Raw genomic sequence first — 26,981 nt, forward strand, 5'->3', positions numbered from 1 at the left:
AGTCATGTGGTAAAAAGTTTTGTGGTCTGACGTAACTAAAATTTAACTTTTTGGCCTAAATTCAAAGTGTTATGTTTTGTGTAAACCCAACACAGTGCATCACCCATAGAGCACCATCCCTACTGTGAAGCTTTGTGGTGGCAGCATCATGTTATGGGGACGTTTCTCTTCGGCGGGGACTGGGGCACTTGTCAGGGTAGATGGGAAAATGAATGAAGCAAAGTACAGCATCCTTGAGGAAAACCTGCTTGTGGGGGCGGGACTCTGCTAGAAAGCTGAAGACCAACCGGGACGGAAGTTCACCTTTCAACTTGACAACGACCAAAAGCACACAGCCAAAGCTACACTGAAGTGGCTAAGGAACAAAAAAGTAAATGTCCTTGACACGGGTAGTCAAAGCCCTGACCTAAATCCAATCGTAAATTTGTGGCATGACTTGAAGAGTGCTGTCCATCAACGCTCCCCAAGGAACTTGACGGAGCTTGAACAGTTTTGTAAAGAAGAATGGTCAAAGATTGCCAAATCTAGGTGTGCAAAGTTAGAGACCTATCCCAACAGACTCACAGATGTAATTGCTGCCAAAGGTGCTTCCACAAGTATTAACTTATCATAATTTTAATCACCTTATATGGAATAATATATATATATATTATATATATATATATATATATAATATATGATATATTATATATATATATATATAGATTCCGAAAACATACGAAGGTTAACGTGGTAAAGTCTAATGGTTAAGAAGAGATAAGTAACGAAATAGGGGAATTTGAGCTAGCGATGTTGTATATATATATATTGTAAGGTGGCAGGGGGAGGGTTAGATTCCTCCATGCCTAAAAACATGTGCAAATGCACATTGGGTTAATTTAAGTATATTTCTGTTAAATGTTTGATTATTAGTTATCCCCTGCACCTAGTGTTAATTGTAAATTAGAGCCAGGTGCAAGGTATTTAAAGAAAGCAGCCAGTGTGCTCAGGGTTGCTGCTGTGTGGAGGTCCTGGTTGATTGTGCTTTCAATCATAAGAAAAAAAGATACAGTGTAAAAGCCTTTTTGTGTGTTCTGGTTTTGTGTGTTCACAGGTTTTCCTAGCTGTCCTCTGTGATAGTTAGGTTCAGGTGGTTTTTAGTTAGTGCTCAAAACAGAGCTAGGTGTTTGTTTTGTTTTTATTTATTTTTGTAATTAAGTGCACGTCAGCTCTGTTCCTTCCAATACTGTGTGTTGGGTTGTGTTTAAAGAAGGGAAAATAACCCGAGCAAGCCTGTGTGGCCAGTCTCCAGTTATATATCTATATATATATATATATATATAGATATATATATATAAATGTGTAAAACATTATATATATTAAAAAATAAATAAATCGTACTGAATTAAAAATTTGTTTTTACCTTTAACAAAATTTAGGAATTGTTTAGTGCAATAATTAAAAGACTACATGAAAAACTGCAACTGAACTTTATTAACCTGGTGGAACACGTGGCCATCTGACTAGGATTTCATGTAATTGTTACTATGGTAACAGCTGCAAACAGTAACCTGGAAGTGCGCTGTAGTGACTTGATTTCACACTGTAGTGTAAGTGAAACAACAACATACATTAAGCTATCAAAACGTATAAGAAGATGTACTCTGCAGTGCATACATTTTCACAGTATTATTATACCACACCATAAAATGATATGTATGTGTGTGTGTGTGTGTGTGTGTGTGTGTGTGTGTTAGTATTGTATATATCTATATATATATATATATATATATATATATATATATATGTGTGTGGTCAACCCCCCCATCAATCCAATATTTGTAAAAAAAACAAAAAAGATGTTAAATAATCTGTTATCTAAATTTTTCATACTGTAGGTATGCAGTTATATATATATATATATATATTCTATATATATATTATATTATAAATATTAAATAATTATATAATTCAAATGCAGTATTTTTAATTGGGGTTTTAGGTAATGCGTAATTGGGATTGATATAGTATACAGTGGGGTATACTGTAAATTTGTCTTATATTTTACTTTAAATTTACCTTCTGTCTTTCCCATGTGAAAAAAGCTCTGTCTAACTTGTATATAATTTCATGCTTTCTTTTTATAATATATAATTTCATTCAAAGCAGGGTTTTTTCAGTTTCCTGTTCTTAATATATTTACATTTGAACAAAAACAACAACAAAAACTCACCCATATAAACCTGCCACCATATGTTTACATTTATAACCAAAAGAGGGAGATAAACTTACAATACAGATTTGTTTATTGTATTTCAGTTGTGATTCATTGTTTATATTGTTTTTGTTGTATTTTTTCCTGGCAGGGGAACAGTCGGTTTTGTACACTGACCATTATGTTTCGAAATGCTGAAGGAATGTCAATGATTTAGTGAGCTGGCATCAAGACCAAGCTTTAAATACAACAATATTTATACTTTGAGTTTGGTCCCACTGGTTTTCTTCTAACGGAAGAGGGAGAAACCAAAAATTTTAAAGTAAAAAAATTTTTTTGACATTTTTTTTTTTTTTTTTTTTTTTGTAAAGTAATCTTTGAGCAAATGTTTACTTTAGCAGTCCACTTCATTAGTACCTGTGACTTATACAGGGCTGGGTCCGTTTGCTCTAAGTACAGTCTTCATTTGACATGACTCCACGATGCTATTATATTATTATAATATAGAACGGCCTTCAGTAAAGATAATTCATCAGATTTTTGTATGGACTGTATTCTCTTCAGTTGTGGGAAAAGTCACCCAGTGGATGGTGCTTGAACATACCTTGGTGTACTGCAATTCAAGAGGGGAAAAAGTTACTTTAGGATTGATTCAATCTGTCTGATTTTAGTCACTTTCTGAAAGCACAAAATCACCTGTACATTCTTGTTTTTCTAATAGATATATTGTCTGTTGTGACTATTACCTGTGTGAGGAATGTTTTAGAAAGCAATACCATCCTCATCACAGCTTTTCATTTCGTCTGGTGAGTAACACATTTTCTCTCAATTCAAAAAAGTATTTTGCTTTATATTCACATAGTGGTTTGTGTTTTGTTTTGTTTTCTTGTATTTATGCTATTTTGTAATACCAAGATCATGCTCATGGCACACAATGATCCATGAAAAAAAATGCTTGAATTGATTTGACTTTTTTCTCTTTTTTTATGTTCAGAAAAGGACCCAGCTATGCAGACCAGCTGGCCAGCTTTCTTGCCAGTCACCATTGCGAATATTAATGCTGCCAGATTCACGGTCTCATAATAAAAAGTCACTACAACATCATGAATACAAGCTTAAAGTGCAATAAGTTATCCAAAACTTTTAAAAAAAGAAACTTACAAATAAAAATACTTATGTTTTGTGAAAAAAAAGACTTAGTCAGTGTTTGTAATGCTTCTCTCAGTACTTCAACATTAAAATGTTGCTAATTGACTGGCCTGTACGAAGGAGCTGAGCAGTGAAAAATTGTTTTTTGTGCTTGAAAAACACACTTTGAGAATACAACTTCACACCATGGAGTACACCAACGTAACGACAGTTATCCAAACAATAGTGTCACATCATTCTAACACCATGGATACAGAAATGCTAGGAAATGGGACCTCTGATGACAGACTAGCAAGTGGCTATCGTGACTCTCCACCTGAACTCAGTTTAATACAACAGAAGTGTTACTCTTCTGGATCCATAAAAACTGAACATATCAGCGAGAAGTCTGCTGTTTCTGCAGACACAAGTGTAAGTGTTAATAGAGCTTATAATGAAAAGCATGCTCTGGTAGAAAGCACCAGGAACAGAGCTGTAAGAGGAAGACCCAAGAGAGGTCCTAGTGGTTCTGCTGTTTGTCCAGAATCTCCTGAAAGTGTCTTTGTTGTGTTAAATGTGCTTAGCAAAGACTGTATGGTACAAGGCAGAGAAGTTGGCCATCCTGGAAGGGTTACATCCCACAGGAGGCCTAGATATAACAGTGTCAAGGCAACAGTTACTGATGAAACTTTTACAATTGAGGGAATCCATCTGCACACAAAATGATAAAAGCTATTTATAATGTACAATCTATTATAAAGGCATATGTAACCTTAAAAGCTATTTTTTATTACTTTGCATTTTTATTAAAATAAATATAGCTTTTTGTTTAAATTACAGTACTACTGTTATGTGGTACCACTGAACAGAAATGTAATTATGGTGAGTGTAGATTAAACATTCTGCACATCTTTCCCACAGCAAAATCCAGGGGTCAAGCTATTGACACAGGCCCAATGCTTGTTGGAGGACAATGTATAAAGTCTTCAAATTGGGGAGTTCAACTTTATTCTGGCAGTGATCTGTAAAAGCACATACTTTGTTGTTTACAGTACTGAGGTCAACCAAACAGTTTCTTATCCTGATTAAATAAATACATTGAAATTCCTTGTTGCAATTTTAAAATATAATTTTGTTGTTGACAGTCATGTAAACTTCAAAACTCTTTGCCGTATATGAATTTCCAAAAGAAAAAAAAAACAGTGATTACTGAAATTAGTTACACCAAAAGCCGTTTGTACAGTTACAATTTTTTTACTGAAACAGTAGCCACCTTCTTTTGTTTAAAAAGCATGTAGCATTATTTAAGACATTACAGTGATCTAAAAATCCATATATATTATTACAAATTATTCAAATAGTTCAGCTCACGAAGCATGTTCTTGGTTTGCCATGATAAACAAATTTAAATCGCACAATTCTTCAATACATCATACAGAATCTAATGAGATCCATATGTAAAAATCTGGAAACTGGTCTTTTAAAACAGATGTCCTGAAACAGCTGGTCTTTGATACAGGCATTACCTATAGTATTATTTCTACAAGAATGCACGTTATGGAAAGGTTTTCAAATAGTATACCTATTTTTTGGAGTAATCCTCCACTAATTCTTTCATAACATATGGTTCAACCTCCAAAAGAGCATAAAACACCTTGCTGGCTACAGATTTTGTAGTTGTGTACTCCAGGATTGTTCTCATTTGTTTTGCCTCAGGTTTCACAGATCTTATATTGGAAACCATTTCATTAGAGAAACCGTTCCCCAAAATTTGGTCAGTGAGTGGACCTATATTTTTGACTCTCTGAACTAAATTGGGTAGGCTGCTCTTCAGGAATGCCATCTTGTCTGCAACAGTACACAAACACACACGTAATACAGGGAGATAAGAAGGAAGAAGTAGGGTCAGTGAAGGAATTTTAAGAAAATTTCAGCCATTTAACGATACTCCAAAACATGCGTCTACTATCTACATATTAAACACTTACAAACTACTAGACATGAGCTAATTACTATTTAAAAATGTATTGTACATTTAAACAAAATAGAAAGAATTATGTAATCTGGCTTTCATATACATTTAAGCGTAATATTATGCAGTTAAATACAGACAGTTTGATAGAAACTGTTGTGTATTGTATTTGACCTACTGCAAAACACTCTAAGATGTCTTTATAAAAGTTTCTTATGATACATTCCCTATGTAATTTCACAGTTTGCCATATTTTGTCTATGCTTATATTATGCATTTACCATACTTTAGAATTCTTTACCACACCTGTCTGAGATTTGCCATATTTGTACAATACAACTCTACAACCCATTCCATGAAATCTACTTACCTGGCACTAAGGCATCAGCTTCTTCTATCGATATAACCTTTTCTTGTCCTGAAAAGCCATTTAATAATGTTAGATATATAGTGTGCATGTACAGTACAAAAATGTTAATACAACGCATAATTGTGATGTTATGTTTAGTAAAATGTATCTATTAAATATTTAATTGTAACATAAAAGTATTTGGAGCACTAAATCCATATTTTGAAATCAACACTAACATCCCACTAACTTCAGTTCCTCAGTTAAACATACACATTAATTATGCACACTGTTCTCTCCTGACTAATGCCATATTATGGTTGGAATACGCATCCCCAGCAAGGATTTGTCTTTCTTTAATTAATGCTAGTCCCTCTGTGTTGCTGTTTGGGATATGGACACAGCTTATTCAATGATGGTTGTCAAACCCAGTCCATTTGTCAATGGAGACATCGTATTTCAGTAGCAGTTGGTGAGTTAAATGTTTTATAAGATTAGCCGTTTCCAAAAGCAATGACGTTTTGCATGTCAAGTATTGAATTACCTGATGTTCTACTTGTGCCACCCCTTCTGGAGCTGGTAGTGGATTGGTCTATATTAATAGGCATGTAAATTCCATCCACTTTCCCAGACATTATAACTGGGGCAACTACATTACTTCCATCTGTAGCACGTACTTCAAATTGTGTTCCACTTTGTCCTTTGGATTTACCTTTATCAGCAGAAGCTGCTTAAAGAATTAAAAAGCGCCAGTGAGACTTCAAAGACATTTTTTGGTGGATGTGGATACATTTCATTCATTCTCATACATGTAAGTTTTGTAGCAAATTGACTTTATATTTATTCTGAATAAGGCATCATTGATTTACAAAATAACATCTTCAAACAGCCACATAAATGATAGGTAACTGATACTGGCACTTCTGCTATCAAATCGTTTCATGGGTAATTGTATTTGGATTTTAAAGTCTTAGATTCAATACTCACAGGATGGCATTGGCTTGTTGCTGGAGCAGACATGTGAACTCTTTATATTCACTGGCATGTTAAAGCCTGACACTGCAGAAGATTGAATAAAAGGGGCAATGGCAATGCTTCCTCCATCCGCTTGTACACAGTGATGAACATTTCCTGCAAAACCAAGAAGTACCAGTCAACGAGGTTTGAAAACATGTGAGCTTGAGGTGAGAAAACCTCAGTACTGTAAAGAACAAAAAACATAAATACATATATATTAACAGGTATTTTCTTAATCATCATTTTTTTTTTGGTTTGTTTTTGCATGTTCTTCCTCTCAACCAGAGTAATTGTTCCTGTGTCCTTAACTGGATAATACAGAAATACATCATTTCTCTCATTAGACCTACCCCATATAGTGTACTTATTCTATGCATGTTCAATTTTAAACAATTTGCTTTGCAGTTCTATGCTTCTTTATTATTTTTGCTTTTACGATTACACACCACTGTAAAATTTTAGAAGCTTATGATACCTTTGTTATATATGCATGCATATATATATATATATATATATATATATATATATATATATATATATATATATATATATATATATATATATACAGTGCCTTGAAAAAGTCTTCACACCCTTGAACTTTTTCAACATTCTGCTGCCCAAAAAATAAAGTTAAAAATGCATTAAAGTAGGAGTTTGTTTCATTGATCTACACTTTCAACATGAAAGAGCAATTATAGAAATAGTCGAAAAGTAATTAAAAATAAAAAACCAAAAAGTCTTGATTGCATAAGTCTTCACACCCTTTGTCATAGCAAACCCAAATTAGCTCAGGTACAACAAGTTGCCTTAATAAGGCACATAATAAGTTAAATAGAGCCCATCTGTGTCCAATCACAGTAGTTCAACTGATTCAAATACTCCTAGGTAAAGAATCAAGCTGTTTCTGTTGTATGAAGTGAATTTGAAGCAATAAAACAAGCCAAACAAGGAGCTGCCAAAAGAACTCTGGGATTAAGTTATTGAAAGGTACAGACTGGGGGAAGGCTAAAAGAAATTTTCAATGTCTTTGAATATTCCTTGGTGCACTGGCAGGTCCATCATTGTAAAGTGGAAACAGTTTGGCACCACCAAGACACTGCCTCGATCAGGCCATCCCTCCAAAGTCAGTAGCCATGGCTTAAGGAAACTGCTGAGGGAGGTCACTGTGAGGTGTAAGAATATTTTAAAAGAACTACAGAGGTCTCTGGCTGAGATTTGGGGAAATATTTACTGTTCAACAATTTCAAGAGTACTCCACAAACAAAGCCTGTATGGGAGGGTAGCAAGAAGGAACAGCCTGCTGGAAAAAAGCCATATGATGTGCTGCATAGCTTTTACAAAGAAACACTTAGGGGACACTGCACGCATGTGGGAGAAGGTTTTGTGGTCTCATGAGACCAAAGTAGAACTTTTTGGTCTCAATGCTAAGTGATACGTGTGGCGTAAACCAAACACGGCACATCACCCTGCTAACACCATCCCTACAGTAAAGCATGGTGGTGGCAGCATTATGTTTTGGGGATGCTTTGCAGCAGCAGGGACAAGGAGGCTTGTAAAAATCGAGGGAAAGAGGGATGGTACAAAGTATAGGCAGATTATGGAGGAAAACCTGTTCCAGTCTGCCAGAGACAGGGGACAATGATCCTAAGCACAAAGCAAAAGCAACAATGGAGTGGCTCAGGAAGAAGAAAGTGGATGTCCTCTATTGGCCTAGTCAAAGCCCAGACCTGAATCCTATAGGAAATCCGTGGCAAGTTCTAAAAGTTATTTTAATAAACTAAGACGTTTATTTCAACCACCAGTTAATGCATTTAAACACCAACTGAGGGGCAACAGGGAGAGATTAAAAAATGTGATCTAAGAGGTTTATCTTAAATTACAGTTAGTGTTTGAATTGCAGTGTACCTTTCCCACTTTCACCAAACAACGTTTTAAGCTGCGGATAGAGGTCCTGGACTTTTCTCAGAATATTGAGGAATTCCTGACATCTTTCTTCTTTTTCAACTATGAATTCAAGAAGGCAGTCGATTTTCTTTTCGTTTGCACTTTGTTTTTGTATTTCTTTGTCTGTCTTTACAGTTATCATAGCCTCCGCTTTGTGAATAATTGAATCTGGATCAACGGACAGCCACTTGCAAAGGTCTTCCCTTGATGACTTGAGGATTTCCATGGCCATACTAGACAATTGTTAAAAAAAAAAAAAAAACAAAAAACAAACAAACAAAAAAAAAAAAAAAAACATGTGGAGACATACATACAGTGATAACTCTTCACTGATTGCTGCTAATTAGAGGTCTGGTAATTAAACGTGTAGCTGAAAATACAAACTATTGTTTTCTAATGGTTAAGAACGCTGGCCGGGCAACACATTTAATTGATTTGATACGATGCTCTATATTGTATTTATCTGAACATAAGTTCAAATGTTACAAAACTACATTGAATGCTGCAATCTCCCAGTTGTACACAATATATGGTATGTAAATTAACTAGCGTTAGATATTGCATACACTCTACATTCTGAAAGTAAATGTAGTTTGTTTTCAAGAAGCATTACATTTTTTGATTTTACAGGTGTTATTAAAGCCCCACAACTAGTTTTAAAATTATACACAGAGGCCTATATACTGTAGGCTACATAAAGTTGCAAGCGTATTACTGTACAATGGGATCTTCAGCAGGTTACCAACACTACTTTTAAAACCTCAGTCTTCTCAGTACATTTTTAAAACGGTACATTTAAAAATTATCTTCGTCTTGCTGGCGAAAAAGTAAAGCTTCTCTGAATTTGTGTAGCACTTACCTGCAGTTATGAAGTGTTTTCAAAGGTGAACGTTTTCTTTTTTGAATACAAGCAACAACGTTACTGTCTCATCAATAGCAAACTATGGTGAATCTACTTTCGTTTTCATCAAGCACTTCCTCTTTGCTCGGAGGTAAACGGTTGGCAACGTCTTATAGGCTGACAATATTAATAAAAGAGAGAGGCTAGATATAGCCAGTGTTAATGTCTAATAATAAGTAGTATGCACAGTTAAGTAACGGAGCGGCACAGAGCAATAATATCTCTTGTCACTCAGACATACGTTCTGAGATGCTTTGGAGGAGCGGGACTAAGCTTTCCTGTTCTCTTCAGTGAGCTGCTCTGAGCGGCTCATATTATGTGATGCACCCACAATATACATTATAGAGCGGGTTATAAATATAATATACAATATATATAACACATATATATTTAATATATAGGTTATCGTTATATAATATATATATATGTAAAATCCTATAATGAATAGTTTAATATAATTTATTATCGTTTTAAACGTTTCCAACATGTTTACAGAAATCAAGATGTGCTTTAGAAATACTTTTACTGTACATAAAGGTATTATGTTATTCGATAGAAAGAAAGCCTTTGTTTGTTGATTGCAATAGGGGTTGATTACTGTCGAGTTTATCTAACTGATTTAATTCTCATTCAATTTGCATTTGCATTTAAATCCAATCTAGGACCTTTTTCAACCATATTCTTTTTTTTCTTTTTTTTTTTATTATTATTATTATTATTATTATTATTATTATTATTATTATTATTATTATTATTATTATTGCTTCCTTAATTGAATGTGTAAACAAATAATAACCCGATTGGAACCAGGCTCTGGATGTTATTTAGGACATGGTTTGAATAAGGTTATGGAATGGAATTGACTGAAAGAGACAGGGTGAGCACCGTCGATTTAAAATGCTTTTGAACATATGAATAGTATGAATTATTAACAAATAAGAAAGAAATCACACATCACCAGACAAACGTTTAATAATACAAAACACAAGCACAGTCCAGTATTATATATCAGAGCGGTGACAATTTGGATAATATTCAGATAATGTAATAAACGAAGCTACCCCACCCTGAGTACTTTTGACATCTACAAAGATCTTAACCTCTGTTTTTTTTTCCACGCTATCGACATGAGTGAGATAGAACAGAAAGCACCCTGTAAGATAAGAAGTACCTATACATATGTTTAAGATTACTTTTATGAACACAAAGGACAAAGGTGGTTGTATAAAGCTGAATCCCGCATAAACATCTGATCAGCAGATAGGACACTACTTCAGATGCTTAACAGGGAAATGAAAATACCCAGTACTGAATCTTCATATTATATTAAAACCGAATATTCATTTAAAGTGTGGGTTTATCAAACAGATGGATTTGTTTGAATGCATACAGTTTGATATTGATGAAACCGTTCTGGACTGCTGTTGGTTTCAAACATTTTCATGAGACTTGTTTAAATTCATCACAATATCCTCCTCAAGCCTTGTGATAGGTACATTATTGGATTTCACATTGTACCTCACTTACTGTACATTATGCAATTGATGCATTTCACATTTGTCAAAAGAGGTCACATATACATATAAGAATATACCAGCACATAAGAATACACTGTATTTATATTTTTAATATTTCACACATTACACAGTTTTCAACATTGCAAAGTGCCAAAAACACCTCCTTAGCAACAGATTCTGTTGTAGTAAATTCCAGCAGTTTTCTCATCTTATCCTGTGGTAAATCTTTACTAAGAACGCAGTCCAGGGCTTCTTTGTGAAAGGTTTGGTGAAGCCGATCTATTAACAGGCTGATGTTTTTCACCTTTTGAACAAGGTCTGCTCTGTTGGTCTTGAAAAACTGTAATTTATCTGTCAAAAGAGACAAACTATGTAAGCCATAATCATCAACATTATACACCATTTCTTTACATAAAAATACCTTTAAAAGTGTTTTGTTCTATTTCTTTTGCTTTTTATGATCGGATACTTGAATAAATCTAGACGTTGTTTTACTTTGTACCTCTAGTGATGGAATGTTTTAAACTAGTTCCACTTCATACACTACAGCAATCAAAAAGAGTAGTGTATCGTGACATATACTACAGCAGCGGAGCAATCTCATATGCATATTCAATATCAGTACCAAACTTTGAATGATAAAGAATAATCAATAAAGGGTCCGCAGTTATTAAAATAAAACACCCAACAGTTCATATCAGTTTCTTCAGATTATTTATGGCTGTAAAAAAAAAAAAAAAAGTTAAAATTTTAAAGTTAATTACTATATATATATATATATATATATATATATATATATATATATATATATATATATATATACAAAATGTTGAATCTTTAGATCTGTCACTATTCGGTGTAACTGGATGGACCGATTGATTTATTGTTAAAAAGTCAAAGGAAGCCACCCGCTCCTCCTCTTTCGACAGCATTCAGCAAGAAAGTTGCTATGGAAATCCACGCTTTCAAAAGCACACACCAGGCTGATATTCCAGAAGCCGAGACTCGTTCTTCAAATCGAGTACAAACAACCAACCACAGCGACAGGGCTTCGCGGCAGCTTTTGTCGAAATTCTCTTTTTATATTTATTTTCTGTGAACAATAGGACTAGTGCTAAAATATACACATGCCTATTTTCTTTATATATTTACCCGAAGCCTCGCTTAATATAATTTTAGTGACTGACATGTCAGCACTGTACTAGCATCCAGAGCGTGTCTGCCGATGAAAATAAAAATATTTTACCACTAGTACAACAAGACCATGTACGGAATTAGAACGAATGGGCCAAAGAATAGCGATTGTTTTGTAACAGTGTAATTGGTTTAAAAGCAAACAGGATTATCCATAAACTATTGTTTATAGAAAAGAAATATAAAAAGAGAATTTCGACAAAAGCTGCAGCGAAGCCCTGTCGCTGTGATTGGTTGTTTCTACGCGCTTTGAAGGAGTCTCGTCTTCCAGAATATCAGCATATATTCTGTGTGCTTTTGAACACGTGGATTTCTATAGCAACTTTCTTGTTGAAGGCTAAAAAGAGGAGGGGCGGGTGGTTTTGCATTCTATGCATTAATAAGGTGAAGCTTAAAGGATACGGTACCTCGCACGATGGAATCTGCTTTCTTGATCTTTTCCGCATCTGACACTACTCTACAATAATTGCCAATTGGGGTATCCTGAGCCGCTAGATATAAAAAATAAAAAATATTAGGTCCATACACAAATACAAATTGCATAAGGATTATATATGTGCAGTACCAGCTAAAGTTGGGTACAGAATATTCTAAAGCAGTACATTTATATCCTGCATAGAAACTCCATTAACCAGAAACAAACCATTTTTACCTGTTCAGAGAAAGTCATGAACAGAGAGTCTAAATAACAAGGTGTGTGGTTCTCATTTATACGAAGTCGCACCCTTACAGGCTTCATTACTCAGGGTGTGACTAGTAGTGTACTTTGCTTAACTAGCATATTAATCAAAGTGAATATGAACAGATCTCCTGATTCAATATGTACTTGTAACATTCACTGAAACTACTATATCAGCATTAAAGGAACCAGTGTTTTATTTTACGTAAAATACTAAAGTGTAATTGAATGCATAATTTACACAGCTATGAGTGCATCTAGGTGAGACGATGACAAGAAAAAAAAAACATACCTGCAGAGAATGAGCTATCCGATTCTTCAGCATCTGTGAACAAGTCCTTCAGTCGAGGGTAGGTGTCATGAACCTCTCTTAGGATGTCTAGAAAGTCTTGGGAGGTCTGATCAGATTTTGTGCTCACCCGGTCAAGGAGCTCGATGACTCGCTCTTCAGGATCTGTAATGCTTTTCATCTTGATGTATTCTCTATCTGTAATGATGCCCCGGCTGTGAGCGAGCTGAACCACTGGACTCGGATCAGCAGAGAGCACCCCTGTGAGTTCCACTTTATGTTTTTTAATGATTTCCATCGTGGTTTTCTAAGACTGAAATTAAAAGGAACATGTGATCTGTAAGGGATACACACAATATATGTTGCATTATGAAATTGCTATCCAGTCCCCCATAGTTTGTGGGCTTGAAACACAGACTGAACCTCAATTCGCTTGTCTGTAGCCACATTCTTTTTTTTCCCCATTTGTTCTGAAGACTTGTGCAATTTTGCTAATTTCTTTCCTAGTTTGCATTCAGTTTTAAATGTGAATGTGAATGCCACCTTTAAAAAAATAAAAATCAGTCTTCAGCACGATGTTTATCATTATAAGTGATATATACAGTTTTGTCATATTTAAAAAAAAAAAGAACATTATGTAAGCAATATTACAGTTTATTACTCACGAGAGCGCTACATTTTCTATTATTATTTTTCACACCACAAGCTAAAACAAACGTTTGAGGAAAACACTGATTAAAAACTATGTATTTACAGTTGAAAATATATTATTTACAGGGTTCATCTTTAAGACTACTCAAATGCGGACCTGTACTGAGTGTTTGATTAATAGATCTCTCATCTCGAGTCAAATGCAGTCTCTGTTGTCAGTTTTACCATCAACTTCTGCAAACAGACTGGAAGCAATTGCATAAGCTCAGCACGCTAGTGTGTTTTTCTACTTCTTTGTGTGAGACTGGACATACTTCCTGTTTCTTTCTCATACAGAGATTGCTTTTTTTGCCCATAACCGTCTTATCTGGATACCGGCAATGTAACGCGTTTAAGTCTGTACACAGGTCATGCTTTCATCTGTAAAACAAGACTGCTTTGACATGTTAACGCTGGTACTGTAAATAATATAATTCAGGTCAGAACATTCTTTAGCTACTTATATATTTGACGCCTTGTTGTAGCCTACTGTTATAGGCTACAATGTGTTAATCTAAACAAAGGGAAAGTGCATACAAAAAAAATTACCTTTCACTGAGAACCGTATGTACATTATATATATACACACACACACACACACACACACACACACACACACACACACACACACACTTAACCTTACCTCCTACTAGACAGGTAGGTTACTTGTGGTAGTTTCTGTTTCGATTATGTTGTATGAATGGGCGGGACTATAGAGCAGTGTATTTAACCCACCTACTATAAACGTTCCTCTTACGGGAATTAGATGAAAACTTTCAGGAAATATGTTTTGTTGTGTATGTTGAATTTTAAAACATTGAAACAAAAGGCACTCTGAAAAAAAAAAAAAGCTGTACTGTATTCAGCTGTACTGAATATGACAGACAATGCAACCATGAAACCTTGAAACATTTAGTTAAATATGAACACATCCCTTAGAAAGGGGTCTGTTTTGCTTTATTAAATCTACACGTATTTGTAATTATTTAACAATTCAATTCACATCATCTCACCTTTTTATTATATACATATTAAGAAAGGATGCAATTTTCCAGAAATGTTACTTCTTTTTTTAACAGATTCCTAGAAGCGCTATCCCAAATATCAGTTTCTGTATGATAAGTTCAGTACCTCTAACGGAAGAGTTTCATTTCACTTCATTGTACAACACATTTAAACAAATGGAAGTAATGAACATTCGTGGTATTGATTTTGCAGATAGTATAGTAGTACAGAAGTTCCTCTGCTATTTATACTGCAACTTCCACAGAAGCTGACTATTGACACATATAATGCAAAGGTGTGTGTTTTCACCTGTATATTCATATTGTAACTTAGGGAACCAGTATTAGAAAAGATACCTTGCTTAATCCATTTTTTTTTTTAAACAGGATGCTGGAACAAATCACTGCTTGAAGCATCAAACTGTTAATGTTTAACATTTTTATTTTTACAATTCCATGAAAAAGAAATTATACAAATAGAACAACTTTACTAACAAGATTTACTCTCAAAAGTAAAACAGGAATGCCTGAAGTAAGTGTAAAAGGAATTAAATAAACTACATTATATAAAAAGCCCCATTTAAAGAAACCATATGATGCTAGGAATCAAACGACACAACCGTGTCTAATTAACAAAGACACGAGAAAGAAGTGTTATACCCTATCACACTACCTCCAGAATGCACGATCAGCACATACTGAAAACGCGGCTATGAATAAAGTGAATTGGAATTTTGTGGATAGGGTTTTATGGAAGAAGCCTCTTGTCTCTTGACTCAAATACATGTTTCTTCCTTTTGTAGATTTACTTGCACATAGCAGCCAAGTACAATCAGTATGGAGGGAAGATTAGTTTTTTAGTCAGGGTATATCTTGGCTCTGGCATCTGCTTGGCTCCCATTATATTTTCTTCACTCACTTCTCTGTTCACTGTGGTCAGGATGCTCAAAATGTCATCATTCCTGCAAAAATCATGTTATTGTAAGAATGGATTATATTGTATTGACATATGCTGTCATTTGGTCTTAAACACATTATTGCCTATTCAATATAACTTTAGAATTTTAACATTTTAACTATTATATTGATGACAAAGCATAATACTGGTTCTAGTTTAATCTGGTTTAATTTTAGAAAAGAATATGATTCCTTAGTTTTTGCTTATATATTGCATTCATACCCCTTGTAGCACCACCCTTAAAAACACTTGGCATGTTATTGGTTTCACTGCTTACTGTATGTCTGTGGGACTCACCTGGGGCAGAGTAGCTCCAGATTCTTGCACAGAGCCTGTATGTAGAAGGAGCCTTTGTAGACGTTTCTGAAAGATACATAATCCTCTAGCGTAGCCATGCCGAGGAGGAAGTCGGAGTCATCAGGAATGGTGTCAGGGCCAGCATCCCCTTCAGGCTCCAGTTCTGCTACTGGTTCATGACCTTCCCAATCTGCCTGCACTCTTACAGACTTCTGGGTTTCTGTCCCCTGGCAAGCTTGGATAAAAAAGACCTTTGGCTTTTTTATAAGAGTAGGACATTTTAAGCCGGTAAAAGAGGAGGTTATTTCCCGGATGGGGACAGAACGCCCGTCTGTGCCGGCAATAGCTCCCTTTGATCCATGGGAGAGGATGCAGCAGACGAAGCAGTCCCTGCTACTGTGGTCCCGCTTGCGGTAACTCTCCATAGTGGAACGGATTTCCTCTGCTGTCTGGTCATTGTACTGCACTACTTCAAAATGCAACCACTTGAAGACCTTTGTCAGATACTCTGTGGGGAGGGGGGGGGGTAATTATGTACATATATACTGTAGGCAAAACTAATACTAATCTCAGGTACATATTTAAATATGTGCATTACCATTAAGGCTTTACATTACAATGGGACTCACCAGTTATATAACAAACACTACTGTTGGCCCATTCTGACTCAATTGATTCAGTGAGTTGACGAGTCATTTGGCTGGTTAATCCTCTTGGATTGGGTTAAACCAAGGCCAGGCAGACTTGGCACTTCCTGTCTGTCTTTGTTCCAACAATGTTCTTAATAACTAAATTCAACCAATTAAACCCCAAACCAGGTCCAAAGTACTAAAACAATTAATTATATCTAATAAACATGGAACTAGAGTTGCCTATTGCTGGGTTAAACAATGACTAATTAAAAAAAATATTTTGTGTTGTTTATAGCTCTCTCACCTGCATCAAAGTCTGTTCCTTTTCGGTCTTTCTGAGTTTTGGAGTTCAGTCTTGCTTTTTCAAAATCCTTGTTGTTTATTATAACACAGTAGCCTCTGGGCCTGCTCCTCATTTGATAAACACCATGCTGCATAAATAAATAAATAAATTAATATACTCCCTTCCTGAAGGACATGTGTGTAACCTTGTCTTATTACTAATAACAAAATAGCCTTCTTTAAATTAGATGTTTGATTCTTAAAAAATTGAATCATTATGAGTTGCTGTTTGGCAAAACCAAAAAAAAAAAAGAGGCTGGTAAATTACTCAACCTTGAGTAATTTACCAGCAGAAATAGAAAGGGCTGTCTTTGTAAATAAACCTCGTAAGATATAGTGTGTGTGTATGTGTATATATAATCATATTGGGTGTTGTACATTACAGGCTGATGCTTCATGAGAAGTCAGAATTCAAGAGTGAGCTTATGGCCACTCAAACCATAACTGGGTTGAAAATCAGTTTGTATCCTGCACAGCACCACAAACTATATTTCTTATTATAGATAGTTAAATAAGAATAGTTAAACAGTATAGCTAATGTGAGGTCATTTCCATCTGATACAAACTATCTGATACAAAGACATTTCAGATGACTATAACAGGGTCTACTTAGTAGACTCTACTAGTTGCAGTACAGTTAAAGAAAAGTATTGTTTAATTTACATTTGCTAACCTGTGTCGTCTAATACTATTACATGGTTAGATTACAAAAATGATGTAAAAATATAATTCTTTTCAAGTACAAGCTTTTGTGTAGTGACGGAAAACGTATAGATCATGTTACCTCCTCATCTAGAGTGTCAGGCCTTGCTTCAATGCTGAGACTCGGGGGAGCTTTACCAAAAAAAATATGTGTTAGTTTATTTTAAAATTGCTGTGGTAAACAATTTATAAATTAATATGATGTTTTAAACATTCATAGATGTGCACTGAGATCCAAAGAGAAAAACAAGCTAACTAACTCCATGTCTGAAAAGTAAATTGGACCAAATTAAATTATACAGTAAAAGGGTTAGTAATACCTGATGGGATTTCTTCAATCTCATGAAACAACTCCACCAATTGAGGGTAGGTGTCTTGGACATCTTTTAGGATGTTCAGAAAGTCTTGGCATACATTACTGGATTTCCCCATAACCTTGTCCAGAAGCTCAATGACCTGCTTTTCAGAATCTGAAATGCATTTCATCTTGTTGTATTCTCTGTCTGTAATGATTCTCTTGCTTTGAGCAAGCTGAAGAATGGGAACAGGATCAACATACAGCAATTCTGTGAGTTTTGTTTTATATGCTCTCATTATTTCCATGGTGGTTTTCTAGCACTGAAATTAAAAAGAAAAAATGGATCTGTAAATAAAAACAAATCAAATGAACTCATCTGAATGATATGCTTCTTAGTGCATAAGGTTACTTCAAAAGAAAAATATTTCAATTATATAAATCACCCTTATAAATAGTCATTTTAATCTGGAATGAGCGATACAAACTATTGGACTTTTTATTTCGTTAAGTAGGCTACCCATATCTAGTTCGCAGCAGTACAATATTTTGACAGTACTAATGTTTCAGGTTTTTTTGTGTTTTTTCATATTGAAATATTATTTACTTCCCAAAACAAAAGCAGCTAATACTAGGTGAGGGTACGATAGTTTCCCTTTATAACACGTAAAAACTCCCTTTGCAGTTTCACCATGTTAAACCAGTTTTGTCCCTTATCTCGTTAATCGCTACAGGCTTACCTATTACACGTTGTTGTGCTAAGCTTGTATAAAGGCTATTGAGAAAGCGTCAGAATTAATTCAAATCTATGTTATTTTATTTATTATTTTTAACGATTACTACAATAACATTTTGAAAGGAAAGACATTTAATATCCATACATGATACAAAAGTGAAGTACTATGCCTAATTGTTAAAACATGAACCAGGCATTCAGTTACTGTAAACAAAGTATCTAAAATTAAACGTTGCAAAGATCTTGTAGTAAACACATTCAGAACAGTACTGTGTAAGTTCCTTGTGAGACAGACAGACAATTACTTCCAGTTCCTGTCGTACTTTGTTCTCATCAACATTTTTTTTTTTTTTTTTTCTTGTTTAATGGTATTTTCGTGATCAATTATCTCTGGTATCTCTTCTATTTTCCCCCCAAACCTTTGCGAAAACCTGCAAAGTAACGCTTTACTGTTCGTGCAAAATGCCATACCCTATTGTAATTTTCAAAACAGTACAGTTTAAAAAATGTTAACTTCTGGTACAGTACATACGAAATAAATAGCAGGTTCAACTATTTTTTGTTTACGTCTTATACTGTTAGGTAAGAGAAAATAAACTACACATAGTTCTAATTATGTTGTTTATTTCTAAACCTTGTGCATACTTTAACACTATACAACGATATGTTATGTCTATATCAAAGAAAATTAGTACAGTATATGAACTTAATCTTACCTTTTTATACAAAACAAGTTAATTGTGCGGTTTTTATTAAGGTAACTTTTACCAAGGATAAAATTTGTTTACTGTTCATACCAACTGTAGGATTTCAGTTTCGTTTCAAAAATGCTTCTTTTGTATAGAGGGCGGGAAGACAGAGCTGTAGTATTTAACCCGTCGCAACTCTCTCTAACCCGCATAGCACGTCCACAGTTCCAAGTCCGCTTATAATGGGCGGGATTGGGCTTGTTTTTCAGAGTCGCGGTTGGAATTTGCTTAAACCCATACTTGTATTGGGCTGACCTTGTCTTTATTAATAAGTTGTGTGGAACCAACTTACTAACAACCTGTGTGGAAAATGTCACATTTGTTAATAAATCAAGGTTTCTGTAGCTTTTTAAAATGTATAATTTAATACGTATATACTTGTAATACCACCGTAATTTTAACGATTTAAGAAAGAAAACGATCAACAAGTTACGTGACTGAAAGGTGTTTTCCTCTTAAGAGAACTCTATAACCCTCAGTTTAATCACATTCGTCTAGTCTCATCCTAAAAATGTCTACCTGAGCAAAATGGAGTGATTACCAAGTGTAGGAAAATAAAACGCACACACACACACACGCACACACATTCTGGCAACTGGTTTTGTTTATATTAAACTTTAAAACAGTACACAAAAGGCAGAACATTTATTTTTTTGTATAAAACACTGAACAAAAACAGTAAATTCCATATAATTGAAACCTTGAATGGAATAAGTATATGACAGACATGCAACCATGCATCATTGAAACCTTGTTTTCCTTCAAATGTAAATATTACCATATCCCTTAGAAAGGGGTCTTTAAATTTAATTTAAAATTTAAATTTTAAAATAAAATCTACATATCTAGATGACTACACAAATGACTCACCTTTTTTATTATATACATATTAAGAAAAAAGAAAATCTAACCAGAAATGTCACTTCTTGTCAGACTATTCCTAGAAGCGCAAGGCAAGTTTGGGCTTACCCTGTATTATACAGCTTCTGTAGGTTTGTGCAGGAAAATTTCATTTCGCAGTACAGCGGACATTAAAACCTATGGCATTGACAAATGGTCATTTGTGTATTTTCCTTTGCTATTTAAACTGTATCTCATCAGGGGTTACTGCCACACCTGTCTATAGCTGAACAAATTCTGCAAAGGCTTGTGCTTTTAACAATTATACCTGTGTATTCATTCAAAATAATGTTTAAATATACACAAATTAGGGAAACAGTAATAGATAAGACACCTTGCTTAATCCATCTTCAAAATTAGTTACAGGAACAAAAAAAAAAAAAAAAATCACTACTTGAATTTCGAACGTTTCCAATTGCAATAAAACATTTATATAAAAAGATGAATTTTCTTTACAAGATTTACCCCAAAAATGAAACAGGGATGTCTACAGTAAGTGTAAATGAAGTAAAAACTACATCACACAAAATGTGTTGCTTAAAAGAAGTAGGACGATTTTTGGAATAAAATGTGTAATTAACAAAGGGAACACACTTGAAATGATTGCAGTGAAGAGATCATGTCCTCAGTGACAAATACATTATACAGTACCTAGTATGAATTAACCTTTTAACAGACACACATATCAAAACCTAACGCACCATGGATGGTAGTGAAACTTCTGATTTTCTGACTTCTGCATTTTCCTTAATTTTACATATTATTAGTGTGGTAATGCTAATGAGGAGGTCAAGAAATCACACTACTGTTCAGATCATTAAATTAGACCCAACAGGACACAAAACAAAATAAATAAGCTGCAAAAGAAAAAAATAAAATAAACTTTTGCAAGAAAAAAAGTCTGATCTAATCTAAAGCCAGTTTAATACATGCAGAAGTTTCGAAAGCAAATGTGCATTCACAAAAATTGACAGGACTACTAAGACATACAGAACAGGTTGGGTGTTCTACTGTTTCAGTGATATTTTATTGGTAAATAATTACCAGTGTCCCATAAAATATTGTTTAAAATAGCAAAGGTGGCAAAACATAAAATAGTACTTGGTCAATACTAGTTTGACATGTACAAACCTGGAAGCACAAAAGCTAGCCTATGCAACAATCAGGTACAGATATTTTGCTTTTAAATAAAGGATATATACAGTATATGACCATACAACTGCAAAATTAGGTGCCAATTCTTACTGGTTTATAATTTTTATGACCAAAACCATTTGTTATGGTTAGTGTGAACTTGGATCTTTCAGTCATTCTAATATGCACCATTAGCAACATCTGTAGTCTATTGTATTTATATGCCGATTCATTTTATTTTAGTTACAGACCAAAAGATAGAAATATACCACACACATTTACAAAGATTGCTTGTTTTAAGTGGAAGTTTGTATTGTAGTCTTCAGCTTTTGGCCATTCTATAAACGTGTAGGGGTCAAATATTTATTTACTGTAGGGATCAATAATTTATAATAAAATAGAAGTTATTTTTCTTAAATATATTTTCCAAACTGTATTACATATGTACTGATTGCCAAAAGCAAGGTAAATAGAAGTGTTAGCCTACATATTAAACTGACACAAGCCTTTTTAATGTGTTTTAAATACTATAGCTCGGAAGCAATAATAAAAGAGGTACCACAGAACAAAAAGTACCACTAACTCCTGTACATTTCTCTAAATAAAACTGTGCATATATATAATTTAATGAAAACAAAGCAGGTTCGTTTCCACCAGATTCAATATTTACATCCAAGTTCTTCAGTAGGCTTGTTGTAAATGCATCCTGCTCATTACAAGTATTTGAGTTATTTGACAGAGCAAATTTACACCAAGGGCCATTAAACATTACCATCTTCCTGTAACCATTGGGACATACCATGAAGTGAAGAGTGCCCCAGCATACAGATACAGCTGTACTGTTTCAAGAACTGGCAGAAGCCAATCAAATGAACCATTTACAGAGACAGGCTGGAACCTATACAGATGTTTCCCTTTTCAATGCTGCTTTGTTCAAAAGGTTTTCATGTTTCCAAAGGAGACCTAGAAGAATTACTGTATATTTTTAAACATTAAAAGTATAAATCCTCTTGTTGATGGAGTCAGGTGACAACACTAAAATATGCTTGTGTTAAAAGTAAAAGCGCACATTCAGAAACAACTGAAATAGACAATGTTCATTACCAAATACTGGGATACTTATGTTTTTACCATCACCCTGACCTGACCTGTTTAGAAAATGTCTAGTTTAAAGACATAGGAGGCCTTTCCTCCCTTTTTGTCAATCCACTTGATTTGCTGTCCGATTTCCCTTTGTTCCTTCTCAGTCTTTTTGTTGACTGCGTCTTGCTCTCTTCTTGGACACTTGTTGCCTCTACCTGTTCTCCCTCTGGCTGTCCCTCCCCAATCTGTCCACTCCCACTGTCCAGTATGTGTCTTAATAATGGATCTTCAGGGGTGCAGGCTGCAGTTGTGCCACTCTCACTGCTGCTCAAATCAAAGTCCTCTGTGTAGAGGATTTTGCTGTGAGGCATACCCTTAATAAAGGTCTTCTCCCTTTCCAGTTTTCTGCTGGGATGATGTTCGTTCATGTCCACCCCAGAGTCCAGGCTGGTGTCATTGCTATTAGTAGGTTTCTTCTTTTTCTGAAGATCAATGAATGAATGCCGCACTTGGGCAATGGGTTTTCCTTCCAGTGAAACAAACCATGCTCTTGGGTGTGGGGAGGGTTTGCCTTTGGTCAGCTCCAGCAAAGTTTGCTCTGAAATGCCTTGAAGTTCACTGCAGAATGGACTCATGCTCACGGCTTCATTCAATGTCCCCGGAACAGACACAGACTCCAGTAGGCTGCTGCTATATCTGGCCCAGGTCTCTGGGTTGGAGGCTAAACTCTGTGGATCCTTAGGGACCTCCTGTTGCCTGCAGGTCTCTGGCTGTAGATGTGAAAGCAGCGGCATTTTGGGTAGTGTTTGTGTGTAGCTGTCTTTGCTCATGGGTTCCATCAGTGGGTTGTACACCAGCTGTCCCTTTCTTGGTAAAGTAGCAGACTTGCAACCTGATAGCTGCTCAGGGGTGCTAAAGAGATCTGGAGCCTGCAGAATGGCTACTGGTTGGTTATAAATGTGCACTAATCTTTCTGGAAAATGGCTAATTCCATGTACGTTTTCTTTCAGATCAAGATGTACTCTTTGCTGCTCTGTCATTTCTTTAGACCTCACAGTCTCACTGCTGTTAACATAGGTTGGCTGGTGTTGAGATCTGCAGCTTTCAAGCTGAGTGGCAGAGTTGCCTTGACTTTCATTATAGTGTTTTGCAGATGGAAGCCCAACATCATCAACGTAGATGTTAAAGTTCCCTTTCTGTCTTGTAGATGCAGATTCATCTCTACGAGAAGCATCCCTGGAAGACATCATGGGCGTGTTGGACGATTTATCATTATGTCTGGCTGATTCCTTAAAGGAAATGGACTGGTTTCCATTAGTTGAAGTGGTCTGGTCTTTCCTTAAAACCTCCATTTTACTGACATCTCGTTCATTCTTCTGTGGCTCACAAACTCTATCCCTGAAAGAGTGTAAATTGGCTTTAGGTACAAATGTACTACCTTTAAAGTGTAATACAACCAGTGTTTCTAGTAAATAGCCTACATTACTTTAATAGAAAATCTTGTCCATTATTGCAGTCAAAGAAATTAGTAAAAATGTATCCCTCCCAAACAATAACATTTGATTTGTGATTACTGTTAAGTTATAAACTTAAACTATATATGCATCTATACCATAATATCCAGTAGCAATATGTAGTTTGTAAAAATATTACATTTGTGTTAATGTAGTAAAATAATAATAATAATAATAATAATAATAATAATAATAATAATAATAATAATAATAATAATAATAATAATAATAATTACATACATACCTACAAAAGCAACAAAGCACAGTAAAAAATCCAAAAACAATTACAACAGTTCCTCCCAGAATAGCCATGAGAAGGTGAGTGTGGTAAGAGGTAAAGTCCATCAAAATTGTTGTACGTCCAACAATACCTACAAACATACAAAATCAAGTTTTGTCAAATACTGCCTTTATTCACAAGTACATTTTAGCTTAATTAAGAATAAGTACATAACATGAAAAGGGCTTTCTTAGAACTTTGTGAGAGAGATAAGGAATTTGGTTAAGACTTGGTTAATACCCCTTTAAAATATTCTAGTTCTTAGTTTGCTGTTATACCTTCTCCTGTAGGTAAAGGTGCAGCTATCCAATAACCAAGGTGAGGAGCTACATATGACCAAACAACACGATCCTCGTCCTGCTTCACCATCCCCAGTCCTCTATTAACCCAGGAACCTTTACAGGAAAAAATAGAAACCCCTTTGTTACTAGTGTGCCTTTTCTGGATGATTAAAAAACATTTCAAGCGCAAACATGAACCTTTTAAGTTTTTACAATCATATCAGAAAATAAAAATCTCAATTTGTTCATGTAGGTTTCTGAGTATTTTGTATACAAAAGGATGCTACAGACTGCAATGCCCAACCTCTTATGGCTTTTCAGATTTCAGACCATGCAGTCATTCAGGTTTGGTCATAGCTTGACTTCAACTCCTGCAGTGGGAACCTGGACAGCGTCAGTTCCTCTATATCTAGTGCAACGCAATCGTTCAGCCCACTAACCCAATATCAGAAACTGCTTTGTTTGGTGCTGTACCAGAAAAAAAGGAAGGCAAAGGTTTTTAGTACGGTTATCCCTTCATCTCTCATGCACACTAAATTCAGTATATTTGAGTAACATTACACTGACCTGTTTGTGAATCGAATGCCCACGCAGCCACAGCATCTGCAGGTTTCACTTTAGTATTCTCTGGTAAAGGCAGCATGATCTGAATTGGACCGGTGACTTTGACCTCTTTGCCACTGGAGAAGAGATGGACACTAACTGCAGCCACAGGGGTAATTTCGATACTCTTGTAACCTACAGATATAAGAAACAACTAATTGATAAAGCTGTAAAAACATGTTTCTTTGCCATCTAATACAACAGTCACAGCTACAGTTGATCTATTCGATATATTTTTTAGTGCTGGGATGAACACAGGATTTTCATGTTTGGATAATCACTCAATTTAAATATTCGTTCAGATATCTGCTAGTTTTCAAAAAGTAATAAAAGCCATTATATTACTTATAGAAGTGTAAATTCTAAAAGGTATTGACAATGTCAACCCAAGGGACTTTCTCGACCTGAAAAAAGAAACAAGGAAGGGGTTCACAAATGGTGATTAGATAAAGGCGCTTACAGTGAATTAACTACAAAACAAAAGGATGCCAAATAGCAGTTCAAGTAAAACGTTGTTTCGTTTATTCCCGAAATAAATTGTGCATAAAGTTGACACTGCATTTTATTTATTTTTTTTACTTTTTTTCATTCCTTTCCATTACCGTTTCTTCACAGTAAACAGTGACCATCGACACGTTTTTATAAACTAATAACATGAGGTTTACTTGTTCGTTTTTGTAGCTGAACAAGCAAATGAAAACAAAAATTTTACTTTAAAACACTTAAAATAAAACAAATGTGGAAATGGCGTAAAATTAAGAGGAAAAACTCACTTTTTGTTCTCGTTTATTCCGCATAACAAAGTTGCAACTATATAAAATATACATAAAAAGTTGGGCACTTTTTAAGCAAGGAATTTCAGGATGATGCCTTTCTGTCTCAGATGGTCTTCCATAGAGATCACTCTAATGCCTGCCCACGTATAATCTGGTTTGTTAACTTTTTGCAGTCTAAAACTTTTAAATAGAGACCCAAGAGCTGCTGTATTGATCCTGTCTTTTTTATAGATATAATCTAACATATCACACAGAGCTCTTTTTCATTTGCCATTTTTTTTAAATGTTACGCAACTGGCGAGGTGGTAAATAAGTGCAAGGTATTTTTGTCATTTCTAGCGAAATACAAACATCTGATTTTTGTATCTGAACACGTCAAAAAATATTCATTCGAATATTCTGATACTTGTCCCAGAATTAATATTATTTAAGTATTTTGTCAGCATAAATTTTTTTTGCATTGTGATTTTAATAATAAATTAATATTACTTTGTCTCAGACTGTTTCTCTCCAAAAAAAAAAAAAAAGGATGATCAAAATTACTTTGAGGAAAAGAAAGCTCACCTGATCTGTTGATGAGAATCCCCATTGTGTAAAGAGGAAAATCCTTTTCAGTAGGTAGCTGAGGCAGTGTTAGGTAGGCAATCACGCTTGAGACATTGGAGCGGTCTGGCAGTTTTAGTAAATTCTTCGGAAACTGAATGCTGGGCTGTAACTTTGCATCTGTAGAGAAAGTAAATCACAGTTGATCGCAGATTTTTTCTTTTTTTTACTATATAATCAGGCAGAGATTACACTGTGTAACAAAAAAATGTTTGTTT

At 34.9% G+C, this 26,981-nt stretch overlaps 4 protein-coding genes across 7 annotated transcripts in view; all 4 read right to left on the reverse strand.

The window, feature by feature from the left end:
- Positions 1-26,981, reverse strand: part of LOC121322853 (protein FAM171B-like) — a 45,579-nt gene that overhangs the window by 3,094 nt on the left and 15,504 nt on the right. For 2 of the 3 annotated variants that reach the window (XM_041263277.1, XM_041263276.1), the window contains 5 exons: positions 26,725-26,883; positions 25,349-25,519; positions 24,779-24,895; positions 24,465-24,591; positions 20,184-24,104 (listed from right to left, as the gene is read on the reverse strand). In XM_041263277.1, coding sequence (XP_041119211.1) covers positions 22,787-24,104; positions 24,465-24,591; positions 24,779-24,895; positions 25,349-25,519; positions 26,725-26,883 — 1,892 coding nt within the window. In that variant the 3' untranslated portion in view covers positions 20,184-22,786. Of the gene's footprint in view, positions 1-20,183; positions 24,105-24,464; positions 24,592-24,778; positions 24,896-25,348; positions 25,520-26,724; positions 26,884-26,981 lie in introns of those variants that run through there. The other variant, XR_005951102.1, reaches the window with a different exon arrangement.
- LOC121322857 lies at positions 4,251-9,800 on the reverse strand. 2 transcript variants are annotated; one of them, XM_041263280.1, is made up of 6 exons: positions 9,464-9,800; positions 8,566-8,837; positions 6,631-6,774; positions 6,188-6,373; positions 5,665-5,712; positions 4,251-5,170 (listed from the first exon to the last, which is right to left on the reverse strand). In XM_041263280.1, the coding sequence occupies exons 2-6, from the start codon at positions 8,834-8,836 to the stop codon at positions 4,905-4,907; spliced, it is 915 nt and encodes a 304-aa protein (XP_041119214.1). In that variant the 5' UTR covers position 8,837; positions 9,464-9,800; the 3' UTR covers positions 4,251-4,904. The 2 variants fall into 2 exon arrangements, with proteins under 2 accessions (XP_041119214.1, XP_041119215.1); XM_041263281.1 differs by having other exon boundaries at positions 4,253-5,170; positions 6,188-6,370.
- Positions 10,460-13,517, reverse strand: LOC121322858. The gene is made up of 3 exons (XM_041263282.1): positions 13,188-13,517; positions 12,624-12,707; positions 10,460-11,373 (listed from the first exon to the last, which is right to left on the reverse strand). Exons 1-3 carry the CDS (start codon positions 13,480-13,482, stop codon positions 11,123-11,125), a joined length of 630 nt encoding a protein of 209 aa, XP_041119216.1. The 5' UTR covers positions 13,483-13,517; the 3' UTR covers positions 10,460-11,122.
- On the reverse strand, positions 15,303-19,935 carry LOC121322856 (caspase-8-like). Its single transcript, XM_041263279.1, has 6 exons — positions 19,557-19,935; positions 18,130-18,427; positions 17,892-17,941; positions 17,070-17,196; positions 16,134-16,641; positions 15,303-15,840 (listed from the first exon to the last, which is right to left on the reverse strand). The coding sequence occupies exons 2-6, from the start codon at positions 18,410-18,412 to the stop codon at positions 15,711-15,713; spliced, it is 1,098 nt and encodes a 365-aa protein (XP_041119213.1). The 5' UTR covers positions 18,413-18,427; positions 19,557-19,935; the 3' UTR covers positions 15,303-15,710.

This window comes from Polyodon spathula, chromosome 11 (assembly GCF_017654505.1).
Source record: "Polyodon spathula isolate WHYD16114869_AA chromosome 11, ASM1765450v1, whole genome shotgun sequence".
NCBI classification, from domain to species: domain Eukaryota; kingdom Metazoa; phylum Chordata; class Actinopteri; order Acipenseriformes; family Polyodontidae; genus Polyodon; species Polyodon spathula.

What these genes read in the sequence shown, in the direction of transcription:
- LOC121322857 (XM_041263280.1), bottom strand. Translation starts at nt 8,836, where the DNA reads ATGGCCATGGAAATCCTCAAGTCATCAAGGGAAGACCTTTGCAAGTGG. An exon ending in GTTTGGTGAAAGTGGGAAAG is followed by an intron (nt 6,775 to 8,565) that starts GTACACTGCAAT and finishes TTGGTTTTGCAG; the next exon opens with GAAATGTTCATCACTGTGTA. An exon ending in TGGCACAAGTAGAACATCAG is followed by an intron (nt 5,713 to 6,187) that starts GTAATTCAATAC and finishes ATGGCTTTTCAG; the next exon opens with GACAAGAAAAGGTTATATCG.
- LOC121322858 (XM_041263282.1), bottom strand. Translation starts at nt 13,482, where the DNA reads ATGGAAATCATTAAAAAACATAAAGTGGAACTCACAGGGGTGCTCTCT. An exon ending in GGATAGCTCATTCTCTGCAG is followed by an intron (nt 12,708 to 13,187) that starts GTATGTTTTTTT and finishes TTTTATATCTAG; the next exon opens with CGGCTCAGGATACCCCAATT. An exon ending in AGCAGATTCCATCGTGCGAG is followed by an intron (nt 11,374 to 12,623) that starts GTACCGTATCCT and finishes CTCTTTTGACAG; the next exon opens with ATAAATTACAGTTTTTCAAG.
- LOC121322856 (XM_041263279.1), bottom strand. Translation starts at nt 18,412, where the DNA reads ATGGAAATAATGAGAGCATATAAAACAAAACTCACAGAATTGCTGTAT. An exon ending in GATTGAAGAAATCCCATCAG is followed by an intron (nt 17,942 to 18,129) that starts GTATTACTAACC and finishes TTTTTGGTAAAG; the next exon opens with CTCCCCCGAGTCTCAGCATT. An exon ending in CTGGAGCTACTCTGCCCCAG is followed by an intron (nt 15,841 to 16,133) that starts GTGAGTCCCACA and finishes TGATTTTTGCAG; the next exon opens with GAATGATGACATTTTGAGCA.